The 21,219-nt window shown below is 45.9% G+C and overlaps 1 protein-coding gene across 1 annotated transcript; it reads left to right on the top strand.

Annotated features, from left to right (window-relative positions):
* Nucleotides 1–16,158: 16,158 nt before the first annotated feature.
* LOC148219582 (serine/threonine-protein kinase PAK 3-like) lies at nt 16,159–18,751 on the top strand. The gene is made up of 4 exons (XM_088156349.1): nt 16,159–16,208; nt 16,865–16,982; nt 17,817–17,916; nt 18,369–18,751. The coding sequence occupies exons 1-4, from the start codon at nt 16,159–16,161 to the stop codon at nt 18,749–18,751; spliced, it is 651 nt and encodes a 216-aa protein (XP_088012475.1).
* The last annotated feature ends 2,468 nt before the right edge of the window (nt 18,752–21,219 follow it).

The raw sequence follows: 21,219 nt of genomic DNA on the forward strand, positions 1-21,219 counted from the left end.
TAAATGTGTTTTATGAAACACTTGCAAATACTTAGATATTCCTTGGCTCTCTGACAAGGTGAAACCAAGATCTACAAGCAGTCCTAGGAAATGCTTCAGCTGACATCTTGGAGCAGCCCACATGCATTCCTCTGTAACCCTTCAAAACAAGGGCATTTGGGAGCAGGTTGTCCAAACTTCTACGCTGTTGACAGCATAAGGCAAAGAGTTTAAATTAACAAGAAAGTTCAGTAAACACCTCTATACTTATCATAAAATATTTCAATTTGCCACACTATTTTTTTAAAATGTGCACAACTTCCTCGTAGAGATATTGGGCTTGCACCCTCTTCTGATAAAGTCTATTTCAGTGGAGAAACCTAAGTCTTGAAGAAAAGAATTGATCAGAAGAAAGCCCCTCCAAATACGATATAAGCCCCGATGAGAGAAAGAGTTATCAGCAGTGAAATTTCTTTATTGTTCAAGTTCAATACTAACTTCTTTAAATTTCCAAAATTTGCTAATCTTCTTTGATCTAATCCTACATTTTTAACAAATAATCTGCTCAATTCTAATATAACCTACTGTTTAATACTAACATACATAAGCCTAGAAACCTAATCTCAAATTTGAGATAAAAATCCAAAGTTCAGAGATTTTATCAGGCTGACGCCTAAGTCTGGTGATAGGACTCTACTTTCTGCTTGTCAAATTCAGATGTCTAGCTCTGAATATGGGACAGCTTTTTGTGGAGGTACTGGCACCTGCTCTTCATTTCAGAGTAACTGGGGCTACCCTGTGAAGGAGAAAGCAAAAGAAAATTAGGGCATGCAAACATCTCTGCAGAATTTTGATATCTGGTGTCCTTCACTTTAAAAAAGCCTTGAGCCAAACTCAGCAGTAACCATGGCCCTGCAGGTCTGGTGTCACACATACTTGTAACTGCTGATAATCTGCTAGGATTTGATGAAGCAGCGTCTTCAAGAAAAAAGTAGATGAAGAATGTTTTACTGCCACCATAAAATACAAACCTAGGCAAAACACTAAAAATTACCTCAGTTTGACTCTAGAGATTTTCTTCTCTGTGAGCCACCACTCTTCTGGGAGGTTTGCAAAAACAAATCCCCAACTCCCAGCATCACCCAAGATCTGCAATTAATCCTCTCATACGGAACAGAAGGAGCACATGCTCTAAGACTCTGCTTGGGACACATCTCACCTTACTATTTGTTTATAGACACCTCAAACAGGGTGACATTTGTAATACAGCCACACAAACAAACTCTATACAAGTCTGAAACTACAACTGCAAAAAGCTAAACCACATCAGCTCCTAAAGAGGGCAAAACTCATCAATGCTCAAAGCTACCAATGGGAGAAAAAATTTCTCAATTCCCTTCTCCCTCAAATAGATACAAGTGAGGTTTACCAAGCTCTTGATACAAATCCAAGATGAAGTGGCAATGAGAATAATAGACACCACTTCCCAACACGGACACTTCAATGCTTCTGCTCCTCCAGGATGGAACATCTGATTCTTTTGGAGGACAAAAACTCCCTCCACATGGGAATAAATCCTTCAAAGCATCCTGAGATTAATTGCTGCAAGTAGTAAATCTTTAGCCAGCTGAAATTCAGTACCAAGACAGACAACAGCTTGTGCCAGGGATGCATCCCAGGCCAGACGTACCTGACTGGTGTGCTGGTGTGCTCTGAAAAGAAAACTACAGATGTCTTTCAACATTCTGGGAGGTGCCAGAGAAGAAATAGCCTGGACTAGTGGCTTGTGCCCAGTGGCATTTCCTAGCAAGAGCCCCAGCACAGGCCTCACTCAGCTGCTGCCCTGCAGGGCCAGACTTGCCCTCAGCCTTGCCACGGAGCATCCCTGGCTGTATCCAATGTGAGCCAGGGCCCTGCCGCGCCTGCTCCAAAGGCCACAGCTGCCCCAGAGCCCAAGGGCTGCAGGAGGCCTGACTGCCCTTGCCAACATCACTGCTCTGACAGGAGCTGGCACCAATTCCCAGCCTTTGATACCACACACACACACACACACAGACACACACACACACACACACACACACTTCTCTGTCCCCTCCTGCCCTGCAAAGACGAGGGGGGGATGCAACAGCAGTGCTGCAGCTGCCCCTGTGCAACTGCACTGCAGGAAGGGAGGGCCCGTCTGGGCCCAACCCACCTCGGGGCTCATTTCAGCTCTTCCCCTCACCCCGCCCATCTCCTCCTATTTCTTTCTATCTCCCCAGTTCCCATTTACTGTTTAATAACGTCTGTACTATTGACTCTAGAATATGGGCCTGCTTGCACCTTATTTCAGGCACAAGCTTCTCTTAATAATCAAATCATTACACCATGGTTATTCACACAGGACTTAGGAAGCACAGCACGATAATACCTTCATCAGCATCCAACTACTGCTTCAGCCTCTCCAGTCCTTTTTACTTCCTCTTGGACTTTTGGTTCTACTTCTGCACCATGGCAGGTGCTGGGATTCTAGAACTCCATCATTTCTCTTTTTGTGGCACCTCACAGGTGCAGGGCGAAATGGAGCTGACACTTGGAGACAGGGATGGAAGTGGAATGGCATCTGGAAGGCAGAAACAAGGAAGCAGCTGCTGGATGGACTTGACAGGGCTGCTGGTCAATCCTCTGCTTCTCGCTGTCCTGGTTGAGGGCAAATTTGGGAGGAAACCTCTGAATGGGGTCCCTTCCGTGGGTTGCAGCTCGGCTCACTCAGGCTGTTCTCAGTCCCTCCATCCCTGGGAAATGCCACGGCCCAGGCCAGGCCTGGTGTGACACAGGTGCCAGCTCCCACTGCTCCTCGGGGTTTTCAGTCCAGAGCAGGTTCCAAGAATTCCAAGAAAAAGAAAAAAACGTAGTCCATGGAACTTCTCTGCTGCAGCTAGTCAAAGGCTAAATAAAAGCAAAGGAGAGCTCTCTCCTGCTGTCCACTGCAGACAGCACAGTCTGTGTGTAGGAATGTGGGGAAGCAAGTGCTATCTCTGGTAACAAACTCTGCAGCTCTTTTCTCCACCTTTAGTCTTGGAACCAATCTTAAAGCTGCAGAACTTAATATCCAACCCAAACAGAACAAACAATTGGGGATACAAGCATCATAAAATCAAGCCAAGGCATTTGCTCATCACAGGGCTGTTAAGAATGACGTTCTATTTGTCCAATTTATCAGACAAGATTAAATTTAGCAGCATTTTTTTTAACAGTAACAATTGCATATAAATGAATACAATCCAAGTATAGTAGATACATATATTTGAGAATGTACAAAATTGCCAGTGAGTAATTTAGTATAATTGAGGTTTGCATAAAGCTTAAGCAAAACCAACTGGAGAGGGGCCCTCCCCTGTCCGGGGGTCTGAGGAGAGGCTCGCCCTCTCTCATGTACCCAACAATCAAGGCCAAAAATCCCACTTTTATACTATATGCTAATACATATTAATACAGAATTTTCTGTAAAACTCCTCCTAGTTTCTGTTCCTAAAGTCTACGTCACTATGTTGTGTTGCACATGCTCTACTAGTAGTTAGGGGGTCTCTCATCCCGTTGAGGGTCTTATTTCCGATGAAGGCTCGTCGTCTTCATCAATGACCGAGGTGTGACCCGCAGGCAGCGCAGGTGCACTACGTAACTGAGGAGATGTTTTCCATACTAAGATTTTAATTAAGTCCATGCCTGGAATCATCCCATTTTGGCCCATTTCATGGTCGAATCTTTCTATTTCTACATGCTGCTTGTCAAACCTACATCATTCTACGACTCCCTTCCAACATCTTGAGGATTGCATCTGCTTTGTCTCACTCATCTCCTTTTTGCTTTGTAACGATTATTTTCTATTGATTTGAGTATAATTTTGCTAATATATTTACAATTTAGTTAGCACGAGCCACATTTATCACAGGGCTCATTAAAGTCTGAATCCAGAGGCCCAAAGCTTGGAGGAGTTTCTGCACTCTTGTCGGAAGGAAAGCCAATTCCATTCTATAGAGGTTACTGGCACCAAGGCTCCAATCACCTGCATACAAAGCAGAGTGCTCCTCATTAAAATGACAGGATTGGATTGGAAGGAGTTCTGCACTTGTGAATTGCTCTTTGGCTCCTTTGAAAGGCATTCAGGAAGCTCTCCACGGAGAAGCTCAAAGCTATCTTTTCAAAGAAATGCTGAAGAATTATGATAATAAAAAGAGTTGCCATAAGGAAAAATCAGCTGAAAGAGGTAGGAACACGGAGGCTCTTGGGAATCTCTCTCTGCTTTCCATTTGTGGTTTTGTGGTGAGTGTAAAAACCACAGGATCCTTAATAGTCATGGTTAGCTTACATTGCCACTGTATACACACAGCTCAGAATGTCATCAGGTGGAGATTGTCATTTCATAGCTGAAATTGGACAAAATCAATGGAAAACACTCCCAGTTACATGGGACCGACTTAGCCCATGGAGGTCTTACCCCAGCAGCAAGTTGAGAGAACAAATTAGAGTCTAAAAAGACAAACCACTGGGATGTGGCCACAAGCGCTTCCTATTGCACTATTGAGGATCAGAATTCAAGTGGCTTCTAAAGAAAAAAGGAAGTCCATATGAAATGGTCTGTGGAAGACCTTCCCAAGCTACAATCCGTTCTGGAGATAATCTTGTAATAGGAAATGATAATTTAAGTCTGTGTGTATCATCTCTGGGAAAAGTTCTCTCATCTTTGGGAAAAAGTGCTCTCATCTTTGCACAGCTTTGTGGTGTGAGCATCCCTGATGACTTTGGGTGCTCAGGTACATCCTTATCAACCTGGGAACTGCGTCTATGTCAGAAAGCAGAGCAACAAGGCACTTAAAGTGAGAAGGAACAATTCAAGTACTCCTAAGCATTCCTGCAGCAACAAATGGGGATGAGATCAGTGCATTGATGCAACCATTGATACAAGTTCCCCAAGGGAAGTTCCCCAACACATGAGGAACTAGAGGGGAAAATAGACTCAGCTGAGAATTTGAGGCTTAAACTTGTTAAAGCATGAAACTATGACCTCTTTCATGTTGTGTAGAATTATTTAGAAGAAATACCATAAAATAAAGATAAGTCATGAAGGGTAAGCTGTGGAAGAACTTAGTAAATTTGAAAATCAAGCTTGTGGAAACCGTGAAGGTTACAAATTGCTGGATTTGTTACAAGAATGCTGATGGACTTGATATGCAGCAATCTGGAATATCATCAATTCAAAAAAGCAATTAAGAACGGGAGAAGACTAAAAGTCCCCACTCTTGCTGGGACTGGCTTTCCTCACAGCTACCAGTCCACTAAAGGCTTAAAGAATTATTTATATATTTATAACCTGTGTTGGAATTGCTATGGTTCCTTTTTTTGTGTGTGTGTGTAATAGTTCAAGGCATTCATTAGATGTTTTGCAAATATTTATACTAACAAACATGATTATCATAGATAAGAAAATGAGCTTTAGAAGTGAGACTTCCAAGATAAATCTTCAAAGTCTCTAAGTGGGGGATTGTTGCAAATAGCTTAGGAGGAAGCAGTTAGTGGAACAGGTCAGTGGAACACTAAGAGCTCTGAAACCACCTAGCTCCCAAATCAAGCCAGAGCAGTGCAGTTTGTTCGAGAACGTATTGTGCAGCTCAGATAACCAAGATGAAAATGACTACTGTATGGAAGACCACAATGAAAGGTCAACTAAAGTCCAAAAGCTCAGCCACCACTCAGGGTCTCTAAAGATCCCGAACTAGACCGCCAGAGACCAACTGTGCAGACTCAAGCAATTTATGCATATTTAATGATTTCTGAGAAACAGAATACGTATGCACTGCACAGCCCATTGTGACCTCATGGCTAGTGTTGGCTCTGCACTATGTGCTCCGCCCCAGCACCGGTATAAAAAAGCAGGGCAGGCACAGAGCCAGTACTCACCCGAAACCATCATGCCCTGTCACGGTCGGAGAGGACGCCGGAGCAGGAGCCGGAGCAGGAGCCGCAGGCGCTCCCGGCTCCGGGGCGTGCGGAGGAGGCGCCGGGCCATGTCCCGCCGCCGCGGGGATCGCCGGCACCGCAGCCGCCGCCGCCGCTACCGCTGAGCTGAGCCCGGGGCTCGACCCAGACAGCCAGAGCCCGGAGAGCGCCAGCTATGACACAGGCCTGGCTCTGCCAGTAAAGCCTAGCAAGCTCACACCCGAGTGTGCATGTCCCCGCCGTGCCTCTGCGCCAGCAGCTGCTGTCGCTTGGTGTCCGCCCGGTGTCTGCGTCTCTCTGCTGCCCCAGGGTTTCCCTGGCTCGGGATGTGCCCCTGTTCTCCACGCTAGACTGCTCCACTGTTGGTCGTGCCTCTTAGAAACAGGGCCCCTATTGCATGAGAGAATGCCTTGAGACCCAGGCCCCTCCAAAACTTTGTCCATGCTGCACTCGTGCCAAGAGCGACATGCGAGTCGCTTTCCTGCCAGTTCAGTATGTCCAGAATTGTACTTAAGTGCTACTTCTGTTCAAAGTTTTCAGGAGGCAAAAAGGGAGCTGGGGCGGGGGCAGAGGGGGGAACGTCAATAAGTGAGAGGTTGTCCTGAAGTTCCTTTTGCTGGGGCAGATGCCATGGGGATCTCTCACCCAGAGCAAGAGCCAGGACCCCCAGGGTAGATCCTCTGCCCTGGATCCGGCCAGGACCGGGGTAATTTTTGCAGCAGCCAGGCAGAGCACGGCCAGGACCTTGGGGTAATTAGATACCACCCCCTACGTGGCAGGGGGAAGTGGAAGGGATTTGTTTTTCCTTGGCCGGTGTGCTGTAAGATGTGGAGTGTGCCAAGAACCGTCTGGTGAACCATCATGTGTGACTTGTTCACCTCGTGCGCTCTGCTTTAGTGTTGTTATTACTGTTTCTGTTCTTATTTCACTGCTGTTTCTAGTAAATTGCTCTCATCTTCAACCCATGATCTTTATCTCTTTGTGCTCTCCTCTCCATCCTGCCACAGGGAAAGTCATGGGGAAGTCAGGGAATGGCACATGGTCTGAGGTATTTCAGTGTGAGCACTAAACTGGGGAATGCCATTCCTACACTGCAACAATGTGGGAAACTCCATTTCCTAAGTGATTACTTTCCTTCTCTAGTCCTACAGGAAAATTAGCCTGCTGAACAGCAACTGCTGTAATTGAACTGAAAGCCTGCTAGGTAACACTTGTTTTAAAGTACAGACTTTATAAAGTTACACAGAAAGCAAAACTTAAATATTGCCTAATAGTCTTTATAATAATATTTTAAAATATTTTAAAATCTGTGGTGGGAGAAATTCCTATGGTCTTTTCCCAGAGTGACAAAGAATTCTATAAAGCAAATTACAACTGAATATTTTCAGCTCATCAAGAAAGTTAAGTAGAATAGCAGAAACAGTTTCATTTGAGTTCCATTTACACTCCAAAGCAGATGGTTGACTTTAAAGCTTAAAGCTAAAGAAGGGGAAATGAGAGGATCTGTGTGTTGAAAAATAAAACCATAATAGTGTAATGAACGAGGCCAGAATTTTTAGCCAAAAGTCAGCACTCGTTTATTCAAATGAGCTGTAGAAAACGGAGGACCCGAGATAAGCTCGAGTCCCCTCGCAGCAAGCCGGAAAACAAACAAATGTGTGGAACCCCCGACACACCGAGCACTCCCTCGGAACGAACTCCTCAGGAGAGCGACCAGCAGGAGTCTGACAGCCCCTTTTGTACCCCCGCCTTGGGTCCAGGATTGGTGGGGTTTGGATCCCCGTGATAATTGGTCCGGTTTGGGGGCTTTTATTGGTCCTTATCACGGTTCATTCCTGTCCAACCATTCTCTCGGGGCCTCAAGTGACTGGACCGCTCCTTCCGCCAATCTCATCTCATGGCACTGATGTCACTGCGCTGGCCTCACTCTCGAGATGTTACCACTCCCCTCAGGAACAACCCCCACGCCATCCTGGACCCCTTTAAACTTTTAACAAACATTACTTTAACTTACTGTAACATTTCAACTAACTTGAAACACAATTAACTTCTTCAACACTTCACTTAGAAAATTAACAACCTTAACTTGTAACACACTAACTAAATTTTACCCATAACAATAGGACGGTGCAAATGCTTTCTGTTCCTCCCTCAAATGGATATTCTTATATTCAAAATATCATTGAAAGTTGAAGCAAAAATTTCAAGTGACTTGATGTGCATCACCTGTGTTAAATCATTAAAGAGATTAATACAAACACAGAAACATTGACAGCCTTGGTTGGCAGAAAAAGGAAAACTGTCACTTCAGACAACTCATCAAGAGCACTCAGTGTTAAACCCCCTGCCTGGGCTTCACAGCCACTCCCCACCTGTGCCCATCCCTGCAGGGCAGCACCAGCATCAGGAGGACCTGTGGCAAGAGGTGGTGACAGTGGCAGGTCCCTGTGCCCAGGGCAGAAGGCACAGCACCTCTGCTCCTAGCTGGAACAGGGGGCACTTGCCTGGGTGGATCTGGTGCCCCAAAAGGAGGAGGGACCCCAGCCCCAGGGCTCTCCCCAGCCCCACAAGAGGCCAATCCACCAGCAGCTCTAGCAGGGCTCCTGGAACTCTTTATTCAAGGAGAAGGAAATCAATTGTTATTTCCCTCACACAGTCCCTGCACACTGGTTTCTCTTCCTTCTAATGCCCTTCCCTTTCCCCTTGTGCCCCACTGTGGGTGACACCTCTGTGCTGGGGGGCACAGCCATGGGCCCTGGAGTGCGAGGGCCATGTCAGCAGTGGTACCTCTTCCCACAGGGAATCCTGCTCCAGCTGCACACCTGCAGCACAGCAGATGCCACAGGCAGAGCGAGCAGCACGAGCAGCTGGTCTGGCACAGGACCATGCCCTCAACCTTCCTGTCCAGCTCTCTGGATACACAGTGACTCCACAACCTGTGAGAGTCGAATTGGGGGCACTCCTCTCTGATGTTTCTGCCCAGAAAGAAGAATTAATTTCAGTCATTCAAGCTTTAGAATTGAGTAAAGGAAAATGAGTTAACATTTGAAGTGATTCAAAATACACCTTTGGAGTGGTACATGCACATGGGACTTGTGGAAAGAAAGGGACCTTTTGACATCTCAAGGCACGTTGATCAAAAACGGAAAACATATAAAAGTTGGAAACAAAAAATGGTATTTCTTTTTTTTTTCTATCCAAGACCATGTACCCACAGGGATGGAAGGCCTGTGCAAGGTCTTTTTGCACCTCTGAGATCACACGAACCATCACGACCCCCTCCTGTATTAACAGCAGATCGTGGCATTAAATTGGTGTCAAGGACAGGATTTTCTGGCGGACAGAAGGGATGCAAGGTTGTGTGCAGTCTGTAGTATGGGAAGGATATATTGCCTCAGCCACACCTAGCTGGCATCTTGAAAGGGGTGAGCCTGTCTAGAAAGCAAGGGGGGCAAATTCAGATTTCCTGCAAACTGCAGACACCTCGATGTAAAGCATCCCCACACTCGCTTGAGGGCTCTGTCATCAGAATTTCACAAAGGATCTCCTGGTGCAAAAGGTGCGACTTTGTTGTTGTTTGGTGGTTTTGTGTGAAAATTTTCTACTTGGTGTAGCGGAGAGACAACCCAATATTTTGTACCTAAGGAGTGCCTCCCAAGTAGTTTGGTCTCTTCACCCGCACAGGGAAGCCAAGGGGGGCACACGGCAAAAGCTCTGTGTGTGAAACTTAAGCCATAGACCTCCCCGTTGTGGTTTTTACTTATCTCTTCATAAAATGACTGAAAATTCCAGTGCAACAGATAAAGCTGCATTTTATGCTTTACTAGCTAAATATAGTGCCAGGCCATCCCAAGGTGGGGAGGAATGGGTGAACAAAAATTGGTTAAATCTAGAAAATGTGAAGAAGTTCAAACTGGGCAAAAATGAAACCATACTCTGCTCAGTTTTGGGAGCTTGTCTTGTAGCTGCTATAGAAACTCGCTCTAAGTGAAGAAGTGAGGAAAGCACAACCATAGATTCTTGACAAAACTTAGTCAAAATTTTGCAGAAACAATTAGATGAAGAAAGGGATGAGAACCTTTTGTTACAAGCTGCCCTAAGAGAAGAAAGGGCCAAAAATTCAAAGCATGCTGACTCACCAAAAGAAACACAGGAGAAGGAAACTGTCCATATTAATCAAATATACCCTCAAAAAGACCTGATTTTGAAGAAAAATTGTGGGGAACACTGCTGCCCCAACTTGAAACCTGTAATTAAAATAGAATAGGATTCTATCAATGATGCACCCCCCAAATAACCTTCTCCACAGATTCTGGGAGTTGAGCCAAAGCAGTACACCTGCACGAGGCTTTCTCAAGGGTATAAACACTCCTCCATTTTGGCCCCCCCAGGTTTTAGCCCAGGAATTAAACAAGATACACCAAACCTGGCAATGTAGCTGTTTATCAAGATATTGATGATATCCTGGTGGGAGGAAACGAAATAAAAGTAGTGGGAGATACCCAACAAAAAAATAATCTCCCATTTGGAAAGCCTAGATTTGCAAATTCCCTCAGACAAAATTCACAATCCTCAGGAAGTGAAGTTCCTGGGAATTTGGTGGAAAGGGGGTGTCACATGCATTCCTCCTGATACCCTAACCTCTTTAGATCAGATTTTAATGCCTGAATCTAGAAAAGATATCCAACAAGCTCCAGTATTACTAGTGTTCTGGAGAAAACACATTACAGTCACCACTGGGACCCCCCCGCCCCCTGACAGGGTGGCCCAGAGATCCTCAGTCAGGAAGTGGTATGCTCAGATAGAACATGACTGCAACATATTCTCAGTAACAAAAAGAGCTGTAAAAAATCTGGCAATACAAGAAACTGGGAGCTTGGCTAACAGCCATGACAAACCTGCCTTGGTAATTAAAATAGCCCCTCCTTTCTCCCCTGAACAATCAGCAAATTCTTGGTTCACTGATGCTTCTGCCTAACGAGAGGGAAAGGTGGGGAAATACAGGGCAGTAGCCCTCCCCACTTCTTCTGGTGAAGGAATTATTACTGAGGGAGAAGGCAGCTCTCAGGTTGGTGAGCTGGCAGTTGTTTGGAGTGTTTTCCAACTCGAGGTACAGAGTACCTCTCTTGTTTACATCTACACTGACTCCTATGCTGTGTTTAAAGGAGGTACAGAGTGGCTTCCTTTTTGGCAGCAAAATGATTGGGAAGTTAACAGAATTCCAGTCTGCACTACACGCTGGATAGTTCCATCATTTTAATCTCCTGCCTCCTGGAGGCAGACTCTGTTGTGTTTACTTTTCACAGAAGAGCACCGAGCGACATGAAGAAGTATCCCCTCAGTGTTGGATGACAAGAACAATGTCTTTCCTCCTTTCATGATAACACAAGGCAATGATGTCACAATAATGTGTAAATTAATTTTTGAATCCCTCCTTGAACCTGCATACAGTTATGGCACAGGACCTCACGGCCATGTTTTATACTGTGAAATTCAAAATCAGAATTGTTGGCTACTCTTAACTGTGGTACAATTTTCTCATAAAATCATGTGTGGTAAAAACATTCCAAAATACTGGGGGGAACTGATGTTAATGTTGTAACACCTACCACCCAACCACCAGTTATGCTGAGCCCAAAAAGTTTTGCTCCGAAATTCAGCCAGCTTGTTCACTTTTTCTGCAAAGGGGTGGACAACCTGGTTGTGAAAATGGAATCCTTCTAAGAAACAAACAACAAGAAGCATAACAGGTGTTGTGGGGACAGGACTGGGAATTTTGAATAATATCAATTCAGAAGTACTGATGAATAAATTGGCTACCACAACTGGAGATGTAGCCAAATTACAGCAGCCACTGCACTCATCCTTAACAGCTTTGGGAACCCAAGAGTGGTTGTCATCAAATGTATTACCAACTTGGGAAAAGGTAAGCAAAATAACATTTCTCTTGCTCTGTCTGTATCTAGGCTCAGTTGTGGATGCAGTCAGTTGCTGCCTCAATTATAAGAGAAGGAGAGGAAGGCACTTTTCCTACTGAAATTCAGAAAATAATCTGGGATAGTGCCACTGATTTTGAAAGAGAATTCCAGTCCTGGTGGAACTTAGTAAATTTTACCTATGACCCCAGCACAAACACAGCCACAGCCTTTGTACTGATGATATGCAATGCTTCAGTGCATTCAATATTCCCCATCATTGCCTTAGGGTTGAACCATGATGGAGCTATTCTCTGTCTTTTTGAGCATAGGGAATGGGCCCGTCAAAATGGTGAGCAATGGCAAACTGTCAATTTGGAAACTTGCGTTGTCCAGGAACAACAAGGGTTTATCTGTGAAAGTAACACAATTAGAGCTCAAGATATTTGTTTGGACACAGAACAGAATGTTGTAACTTTGAAATTCACCCAAACAAGATCCCTGAAACAGTACTGGTGTATATAGGCAATGGATGTGCATGCTTTAGAAGTACTTGTGATAGTGTTTTCATAGAACATTTGGTAGTGAACACTAAAAATCATTGAAATCTTTGTGTTTGTAACTTTACTAGAATTGCAGGATGTGAGTTTTCCTATGTAGCTCCAGTTACTTCTTACCACTTTTTGAAGTCAAATCACACATTGATCCACCATCTATTGCCCACCCCCATTGGAATAAGCCTCTCTCTGGTGAAGCAATTGCTGCTTCACCGGGATTTAATTGAAATTTTGGAAAGGATCAAGAAAAATGGACAAAAACCTTTAATAACTGTTCATCACAATGTGAAAGAAAAACATGGTGTTTTGGAAAGAGTAAAGAAAGATGCCGAACACAGGTGCTGGGATACTCTATTTGAGTGGTCACCTACTGCTACAGGTGTCCTGACCAAATTGTGTCATCCCATCATTGTTCTCTTGATTTTTGGCTTTAATTGGTTTTGTTTTATTAGCAAACCTATACATTATGAATTGGAGAATGATGAAACACTTAACAAAATTGGCATCTGTAATGGAGGTACCCAAATCGGTCACTGTTGACATCCCTAAGGTTATTGACACAAGACAAACTACACAGGTGTTCAAAAATAGGATAAACTGTGATATTGACTGAAATTGCTTATTTTAATTGTGTGGTATGTTTTGGAATTATTTAAATTTTTTTGTAATCAAAATTTGAAAATTTACTTCTTCTTTTGTAATCAAAAAACTGAAAAAAATGTTAATTTCTTTGTAATCAAAATTGAATGTATATTTTAATTGAGAATTGATTATTTGTTTTGTTTTGTTCTCTCTCTCCTTTTCCTTCCCTTTATTTTTCCTACTTTTCTATTCTGTCTGATTCTGTCTCTGTTTTCCGGGATATGCTACCAACTTGGATGGGTCCTGAAGACTTCACAACAACACTGCAAAGGAGCGCTCTTGACAACGATTGTGAGTCCTGGGGGGTTTAAGGGTCGGTCCGAAGTTTCCCTCGTTTTTGTCTCACGACCATCACAAGAAGACCCCGAGGACTCCCACCCGGGCTGACTCTGGACAATGGTTTTTTTGGCCTGGTCGAGATGGATGCTTGCCAAGAGACTGTTTGCAGGTGTGTTGTGTTCACTGCACTGTGCTGTCATGGTACCAGCTGAAGCCTGCATGTACTGCACGTACGCACCTGTCTCTTGGAGCTCCTCACAATGGTCCATAAATCTTCCCAGCTCTCAGCCAGAAGCCACTCGCTTTGACCCTCTGGAGAAGACCCTTGAGTATTCCCCACGGATGAAGGTCTATTGGCTGAGGATCACGAGGACGTCCATCTGATCTGTTGGTAGCTATTTCCCCATTCTCCTCTTTCTCTCTCTCTCTAGACTCTGTTTCCTATATCTCTCCCCTCTATCACAACTGAGTTGTTAGCATTCCATAAAAACGCATTGCTCTGAATAAACTGATTTGTCCCCCGCTATTTGCCTGCTTGCACCTCTGAGATCAAACGAACAATCATGACCTCCATGCTGTGTTGGCAGATCATGACAGGAACACGGCGATATTTTGGGCTCTCTGCTAAGGTGGGCAGGGATCCCTCATGAGGTGTGCAGCAGGGTTAAACGAGACGTGTTTTTTCAGGCTTCTCAGCACAGCAAAGGGACACTCAGGGTCGAGGTTGTGCAAAGTTTGCTGGAAGCCTCCTGCAAAGCCTTGGGCCCGGCCTGCGGGCCCAGCGGGCGGGCAGAGCCCATCCCTTGGGGCCGGGCGGGGCCTCTGGAGCTGCCGCGCCCTGGTCGGGCCGGGTCCCGCGGCCGGGCCGGGCCGGGTCAGGGCCCCGGCAGGGAAGAGCCGCGGCCCCGGGCTCTGATGGCGCTGCCGAGCAGTGCCGGAGGCACAACAAGGGCCTCGCTATGCCCTGGCCCTGTGCTGCAGCCAAAGACACATTTACAGCCACGGCTGTTCCTGGGCCACAGCAGGCACCTGGGGTTACAACTGAGGCGGTGGCTTCTCACACTGAGGACTTCCCTGCAGTTGCCTCAAGCAGATGGGGAATGCAGCACAGCATGAAAACGGTTCTGATGGGTTCTGGTCTGTGCTCCCGTCTAGATCAAGAGATGGATTGACTGGAAGTCCTGGTTGGTCACAGTGGGAAGATCATAGTGCATGCTAGAGGCAATTTCTGAATGTCCCTTTCCTGACAGAAGAATCCCTGATTGTTAACCCTGCCCAAGAGTAGCCCCAGGAGCAGTGGGCAGAGGCAAAGCAAGGTGGGGAGGAGAAAGAGCAGGGTCTAGATTGCCTTTGAAAGGCAGATGAGCTGTGGGGCCTGCTCGTGGCCAGGGACCCTGCCCAGAGCCATCCCCTGCTGGCCGGGGCCTTGAGGGGCAGCTGTCCAGCTGGGCCAAGGTGTGCCAGCAGCTCCAGCCGTGCTGGGGAGCCTTGCCAGCTCTGGGCCCAGCTGTGCAGGAGGGTCCCTGTCCACCAGCAGCAGCTGGGGCCTCAGACACTCCTCTCTCCACAGGAGCGCCCCTGCAGCTTCACGAGAGCAGCAAACGACTTCAGTCTGGACGAACTGGATCTGTCATCTTGCATCTCCATGCACGTGTCCGTTTTCCCTCCCCCAAATGCATGACCAGGTAATTCCTGTGCATATGCTGCCACCAGGATGCAGAAAAGGACCCTCTGTCCCCAAAGGGACTGTCCTTCCTCTCCAGCCAGGACAAGAGTTGGGGCCCTCTGGCCAAGGCAGAGCCTGAGTCCAGAAAAACCTTTGGGCTTCAACTCTGGTGTCTGGGTGGTGTCACCAGCACTGGCAGAGCTCCTTGTCTGGGCACAGCCAGGGCTGGGCAGGCAGCGGCCAGCTGCTCCTGAGATCAGCAGCTGCTATATTTATTTTTCAGTTGGCTAGATTTAGGAAAAATTTCCACCGAAACAAATCCTCAAATATTTCTTCCCTTTTCCCCTAGTAGTTTAGGATTTTTCAAGTCGTTTTAGAATTCTGAAAAGCTTAGAACATTTTTACACTTGTAGAATAAAAAAGAAAACTTCATTTAGTTGGTACTCTTTACTCTAGCACAAACTAAAACAGCCCAAGACACCCAGCCTGTCAGAGTCGTTCCATCAGCTGCCAGGGCCGGAGGGGGGCGGGTCCCAGACAAAGGCACCAGCACTCCTGCTTCTTGTAACAACACCTAAGCCTCGCCCTGCTCTTTGGGGCTACATCTTCAGAGCTGTATTCTCATTTCTGGCTGTCAGTGAATACATCTGAATGTTACTGGTAGTTCCTTAGCCGCCTGCAGTGCTGCACTTGGGAACTGCACATTGAGAGAGATGTGCAAGGAGTCCCTAAAAGCCCCAAGCCCTGCTTAGAGCCCAGGATGTATCCAGAGAGTACCAAGGCACAGATGACTTCTGAATCCCAGACAGAGCAGCAGAGAGTGTGGGCAGAGCTTTGTGGGTGACAGTAAAGACATCTTTGTTATCAACTGGACAAGGCAGAACATCAATGGTCATGTGTCCTGTAACTGGCCCCCAAGGGAGCAGAGAAATGGGCTGTTGGAATGTCAGTTCCTAATTACTCCAATGTCTAATCACAAGGCATTTTGGCTCAGCTCAGCTGTGTCATTGTATTACTCACTCCATGTGCTCTGTGGTTTTCTGCCACCAGCTTCTGAAGTTACTGATTTTCAATGTCATTTTAGGTGGCCATAAAGAAAAATCTTCAGGGACTGACAAGTAAAGAAATAACCATCAATGAACTCATGGTCATGAAGAAGAATAGGAATCCCAACCTGGTCACCTCCTTAGACAGGTGAGTTGTTGTGCTTTTGTCCCATGACTGTTTGTTTACATACTGCAAGCACGCAAGGTAAAAACCCACTTTGGTCACTGGCATAAAATTGAGCTGTTAATTATTAGTACATTATTATTGTTCTGCTCATCATCAATGGATGGGAAGAGAGTGCATCTTGTCTGCATGAGTCTTCCCTGGCACGTGTAGTTTGCAAATTGTTCAAAACCCTGGATCAACCATATCTTAGTAAATCAATAGCTTGTATGTTCATCTCCTTCATGTTGTTTTGGGGCTTCTTTTATTTCAAGTGTTTTCTTAAATGTTGATAAACTACCAAGGATTTCCCTTGGATTGTGTCCACTCTTTTCCATTGCTGTGCATGCCAGGGGCACTAGGTGCTTTTTTTCCAGAAACACACAGTGTGACAGGTTTTTTATCTGTTACTGAACTACCATTTTCATTTTCTGGCCATCTAACACATCTCTTTTTCACAGATGTGTCATTCTCCTCGAGACAGCACAGACTGCAAACACTGCACAGCCTAGAGGGAATGTCTATTCCTTTCATTGTGTCCTCATCACAAAGAGACCTGGGAACAACAATGACGCTTGTCTTTTCCAAACAGCAACACAGCCATGCACGTTCATATCCACAGCCTTGTTTCCTTCTTTCAGCTACCTTGTGGATAAGCAATTCTGGCTGGTGATGGAGTACATGGATGGAGGCACTCTGAGAGATGCCATCAGCAAGATGTACCTGTCTGAAGATGAGATGGCAGCTGTCAGTCGGGAGGTCAGGGATTCCACTGTGCTTCCAAGGGCTTGGTCAGGATTGTTTGGGAAACTGGGGCTCAGAACTGCAGAGATTTCATGTGCCAAGCTTTGTTTCTGTGTTGCTGGTATGCTATGGGGAAGTAAAAGCATCTCAAGTGAATTATGTGCCAGTGCCCCAGAAATCACTGTCCTCTATTCCTGTACTCTTCTCTCCTGCTCTTGTATTCTCACTCTGTCTCTTGTATTTGTATTTGTTGTTCTCCACCCTGCCTCTCTAAATGTTTACCTCGAGCCCGTCTGCACTGCATTCCTTGTGTGTAAAAACAAAGGTGCTGGTGGCAGGATTTGAAATGAATAGTAAAGAAAAACCAGCGACTCATTTCTCACAGGTCTCAAAAAGGATAGTAGTGCACCCAAAATGCTGTTTGCTTCTGAAATGTGACTGATGTGATGCTTCCAAATTTGTGCTGAGGCCAACAATAATCCTTTGTCATGCAGCTTGCCACCCAAAGTAATCCACTTCACACCAAGGGGAGGGACGTTTTCTTTTTTGGCAAAATTGTTTGTCCCCTGCATGGAGAGCACATCCACTGCAGCAGCAGTCATTCTGGCTGGTTTGCAGGGCACAGTCTACAACAGCAGTTGCTGCTGCTCTTCCAAAAGCTGACATGACTTTCCTTAGAAAGGTCCTGCTCTGCTGGTGTTGGAGCAGCAAGCTCTTCCTCTCGCTGGCACTGTGTTCTGCCATTAGTTCCCATTCCCTGGAAAGGGAATAATTTAGAGTTGTTTCCTTTCTTGTATGATGACCTCACATCACTAATGTTTGCCCTCCTGTTTCTGTTTTCCTTCCCAGTGCCTTCAAGGACTGGATTTTCTTCATGTAAATGACGTGATCCATCAAAATGTGAAGAGCTGCAACATCCTTCTCAGAATTGATGGCTCTGTCAAGCTGGGTCAGTATATTCTTGGTCAGGGGCAGTGTTCTAGGGATGTGGGGTGTGGGGTTGCTTTGAGTGACTGCCAGCTCCCCAAAAATGCTGCTGGTGGGAGTTCAGGGGCCCCTGCTTTAAGCTGAAGGCACAGCTGCAACATGCACAGAGGTATGATAGGGAAGCACAAGCAGTCAAGAGTGGCATTGGTCTGTGTGTGTCACTTCCAGAGGGAGGGAGATACAATGTAAACCTTCAGGGGAATAAAGGCCACTGCTCTGAGCAGCGTTTAAAATTCTGAGTTTTCTTGGAAGTGGCCAATTCCCTACTACCTTGGCTAAAGCCCTAAGGAAACTGAGCATGGGCAGTTCTCCAGGAGATTCATCAACAGCTCATTCTTAGAGTGAGAGTGGGGAATTCTTTGGCTTGGTTTCCTAATTAGAGCTGGCTTTCATGGTGTGTTGTTTTCTCCACAGCTGATTTTGGCCTCTTTGCTCAGCTCACCCCTGAGCAGAGTAGACAGAACTCAGTGGCCGGCGCTTCTGGGTGGATGGCACCTGAAATCATGACAGGTCAACCATATGGCCCCAAAGTGGATATTTGGTCCTTTGGAATTGTGGGAATTGAAATGGTGGAACGAGAAGTTCCTTGCCAGAGCCAAACTCCTGTCTGGGTAAGGTGCAAATACTTATTGATCCCACTGTCTTTCTCACCTGTCCCATGTCCTGGGAGCCACTGGACAAAATCCCATTGCCATCTGCTGGCACCACTTCCACCCAGGTCCTTTTCTAAAAATATCCCTGCAGCTCATCAGTATCTGCTGTACTTTTGGTGGCCTCAGAAGGGAAGTGGCAGGTAACCAGTTCTGCAACGTGCCATTTCTGCCTCCAGCCATGCCTGACATTTCTCATTTGCTTTTTGAACACTGTTGGAGCTCCGTTCCTGAAGGAAACCAAGCTTTTCGTGAAATGGTTAGATATATGATAAATACCCATCAAAATGGAGGTTGAATCTTCTGAGGTTCAGTTTTATAGACAAATTAAGAAAAAAAGAAAAAAAATAGGTAAAAACAAAGCACCAAAGCAGTGCCCAAGCAGTTCTGCTTGCCTTTTCCTTTTTTAACCACAGCACATCAATTTCCCTGCATACTGTAGCATATTTTTCAAATCCTGTGTGTCTTTGAAACTTTCAGGCTTTCAAAAAACCTGTACATTGTTCTGTCATGTCTCTGGATGGCCTGGCTAAGTTCAGGATGTGTTTTTCTCTGGCTGCAGTTAGAATTGCACACCAAACCCTTGGCTGTTTCTTGGTACTTTAACAAGTTGAAGAGCTGCAGTCAGGTGCCTGTGGCTGGGATCCAAGGTGTTTGGTTGTTTGGTTGATGCCGGTGCTGTGTTCCTTTACTGCAGGAGCAGGGCCATCCCTGGTTTGCACAGTTCTAATGACAGTGAGGACATCAGCTCCCCATCATGTCCAGTGGCTGGGCTCAGCTGCAGGGGGACAGGATAAAACCCCTTTTGTCACCTCTGGTGGTATGGGAAAATGAAAGAAAGCTGCCATAATTATTTTTATCAAGGAGAGTGCATTTGCTGTTTTAGGTTTGGAAGTTTTCCTCTGGGTTGAAGAGGATAATAACAAAGTCTCTATGGTCACCATCTATTTCAGTGCCACCAGCACCGAGCTGTTAGTATTGTGCTGGACATTTTTATGGAGACCAGGCCAGGGGCTGGTGTCATGGAGAGCCTGCCAAAACCTCCCATTCTTGCCTGGCACTTTCTGCAATGGCACACCATTAATGCATTGACTAGAGTATCCAAATGAGCAGAGGGTTACCATAGGGATAGCACTTCTCCTTCTTCTGATTTGCCCATGAAAAGGTTTCCTTTTGCCACATAAAGAAGCTGAAACTTGCAGACTGCTGAGAAACAGAGCTGCAGGCGTTTCCTCTTTGTGTGCCCAAACAGGCATTTTCATCCCAATACATTTGTGCATGCATCTTTATGTGTCTGTATTGAATATGAAATTCCAAATGTTTGTTTTCTTACCTGAGGATTACCTTTCCACCTTACCTGGTGGATTTCCTTTCTTCCAATTACCATTGTTTTCTAGAACAGGAGAAAAAGATGGATGAATTTTGGTTTATGGCAGCTGTGCTTAAGGGACTAACAAGCACTGCAGAGGTGCCTTTCATGTAATAATTCTTGGAAACAGAATTAGTTAATGTAGCAAAGTCCCTCTACCAAATAGCCTGTCAAGCTGGTGGAATCCTCAAGGAAGCAAACGTTTTTGCTGATGTAGTTTTCACTACCTAGGTCAGTCAATGAGATCAGCTGCCAAGGTGAGATCCCCTGCATGTTGGAAAAGCTGTGGCTGCTTTGGGCTTTCAGTGTTTTGTTGGTACAGCAAAGTCATCTCAGCCTCTCTGCCAGGGCAGAAACTGCCAGTGCAGAGTGCAGGTTAAACAATGGCATCTGGGAGAGCAGTGATAGATGTGAAAGGAGCAGGCTGAGCCTCGTGTTTCCTTTTTCTCCAGCCTCAACTCCTGATAGCCACAGGAGGGAGACCAAAGCTGGGGCAGCCCAACCTCTTCTCGCCTTTGCTGCGGGACTTCCTGAGCTGCTGCCTGCAGACAGACGAGGCTCGGCGCTGGTCTGCCAAGGAGCTCCTGCAGGTAAAATGCAAAGGGGCTGCAGGTGAAAGAGTGTCCGTGGGATGGGCTCCTCCTCCACTGGAGGCCAAGGCATCAGATCAGCCCCCTCCTCCTCACCTCCAATCTTGTGCTTTTCAAATGAAAATGGTGAGGAATCCTAGACTGGGCTGGGCTGGCAGGGAGATGCAAAGGTCATCTGGTCCAAGTGGCCTGCAATGAGCAGGGACATCTTGAAGGAGATCAGGTTGGTCAGAGCCCCTTCCCATCAGAGCTGGAATGGTTCCTTGGATGGAGCACCTATCAGGTTGTGGGGTAACCTGTACCAGTGTTGCATCATGGTCCTTAGAAATACTCTGACTCAATCCCCTTTTCACTTAAAAATATTACCCCTACCTTTAAAACACCAGGTTTGGGAAGTCATGGTTCATTGCTCTTTTGTTTTTTTCTCCTTTTGTGCAGCATCAATTTGTAACATCAGCCAAGCCTGCATCCAGCCTGGTGCCACTGATCCTGTCACTGAAGCAGTGGAAGGAGGAGGAGAGTGGCAATCCATTCAGGACCATTTTCTGCAATACCAGCCTAGAGCAGGATTATAGAGTAGGATTGTAGAATAGGATTGTAGAGTAGGATTTTACAGGAGGATTGTAGAGTAGGAATATAGAGTAGGATTGAAAAGA

This window comes from Sturnus vulgaris, chromosome Z (genome assembly GCF_052056855.1).
Source record: "Sturnus vulgaris isolate bStuVul1 chromosome Z, bStuVul1.hap1, whole genome shotgun sequence".
In the NCBI taxonomy this organism is placed as follows: Eukaryota; Metazoa; Chordata; class Aves; order Passeriformes; family Sturnidae; genus Sturnus; species Sturnus vulgaris.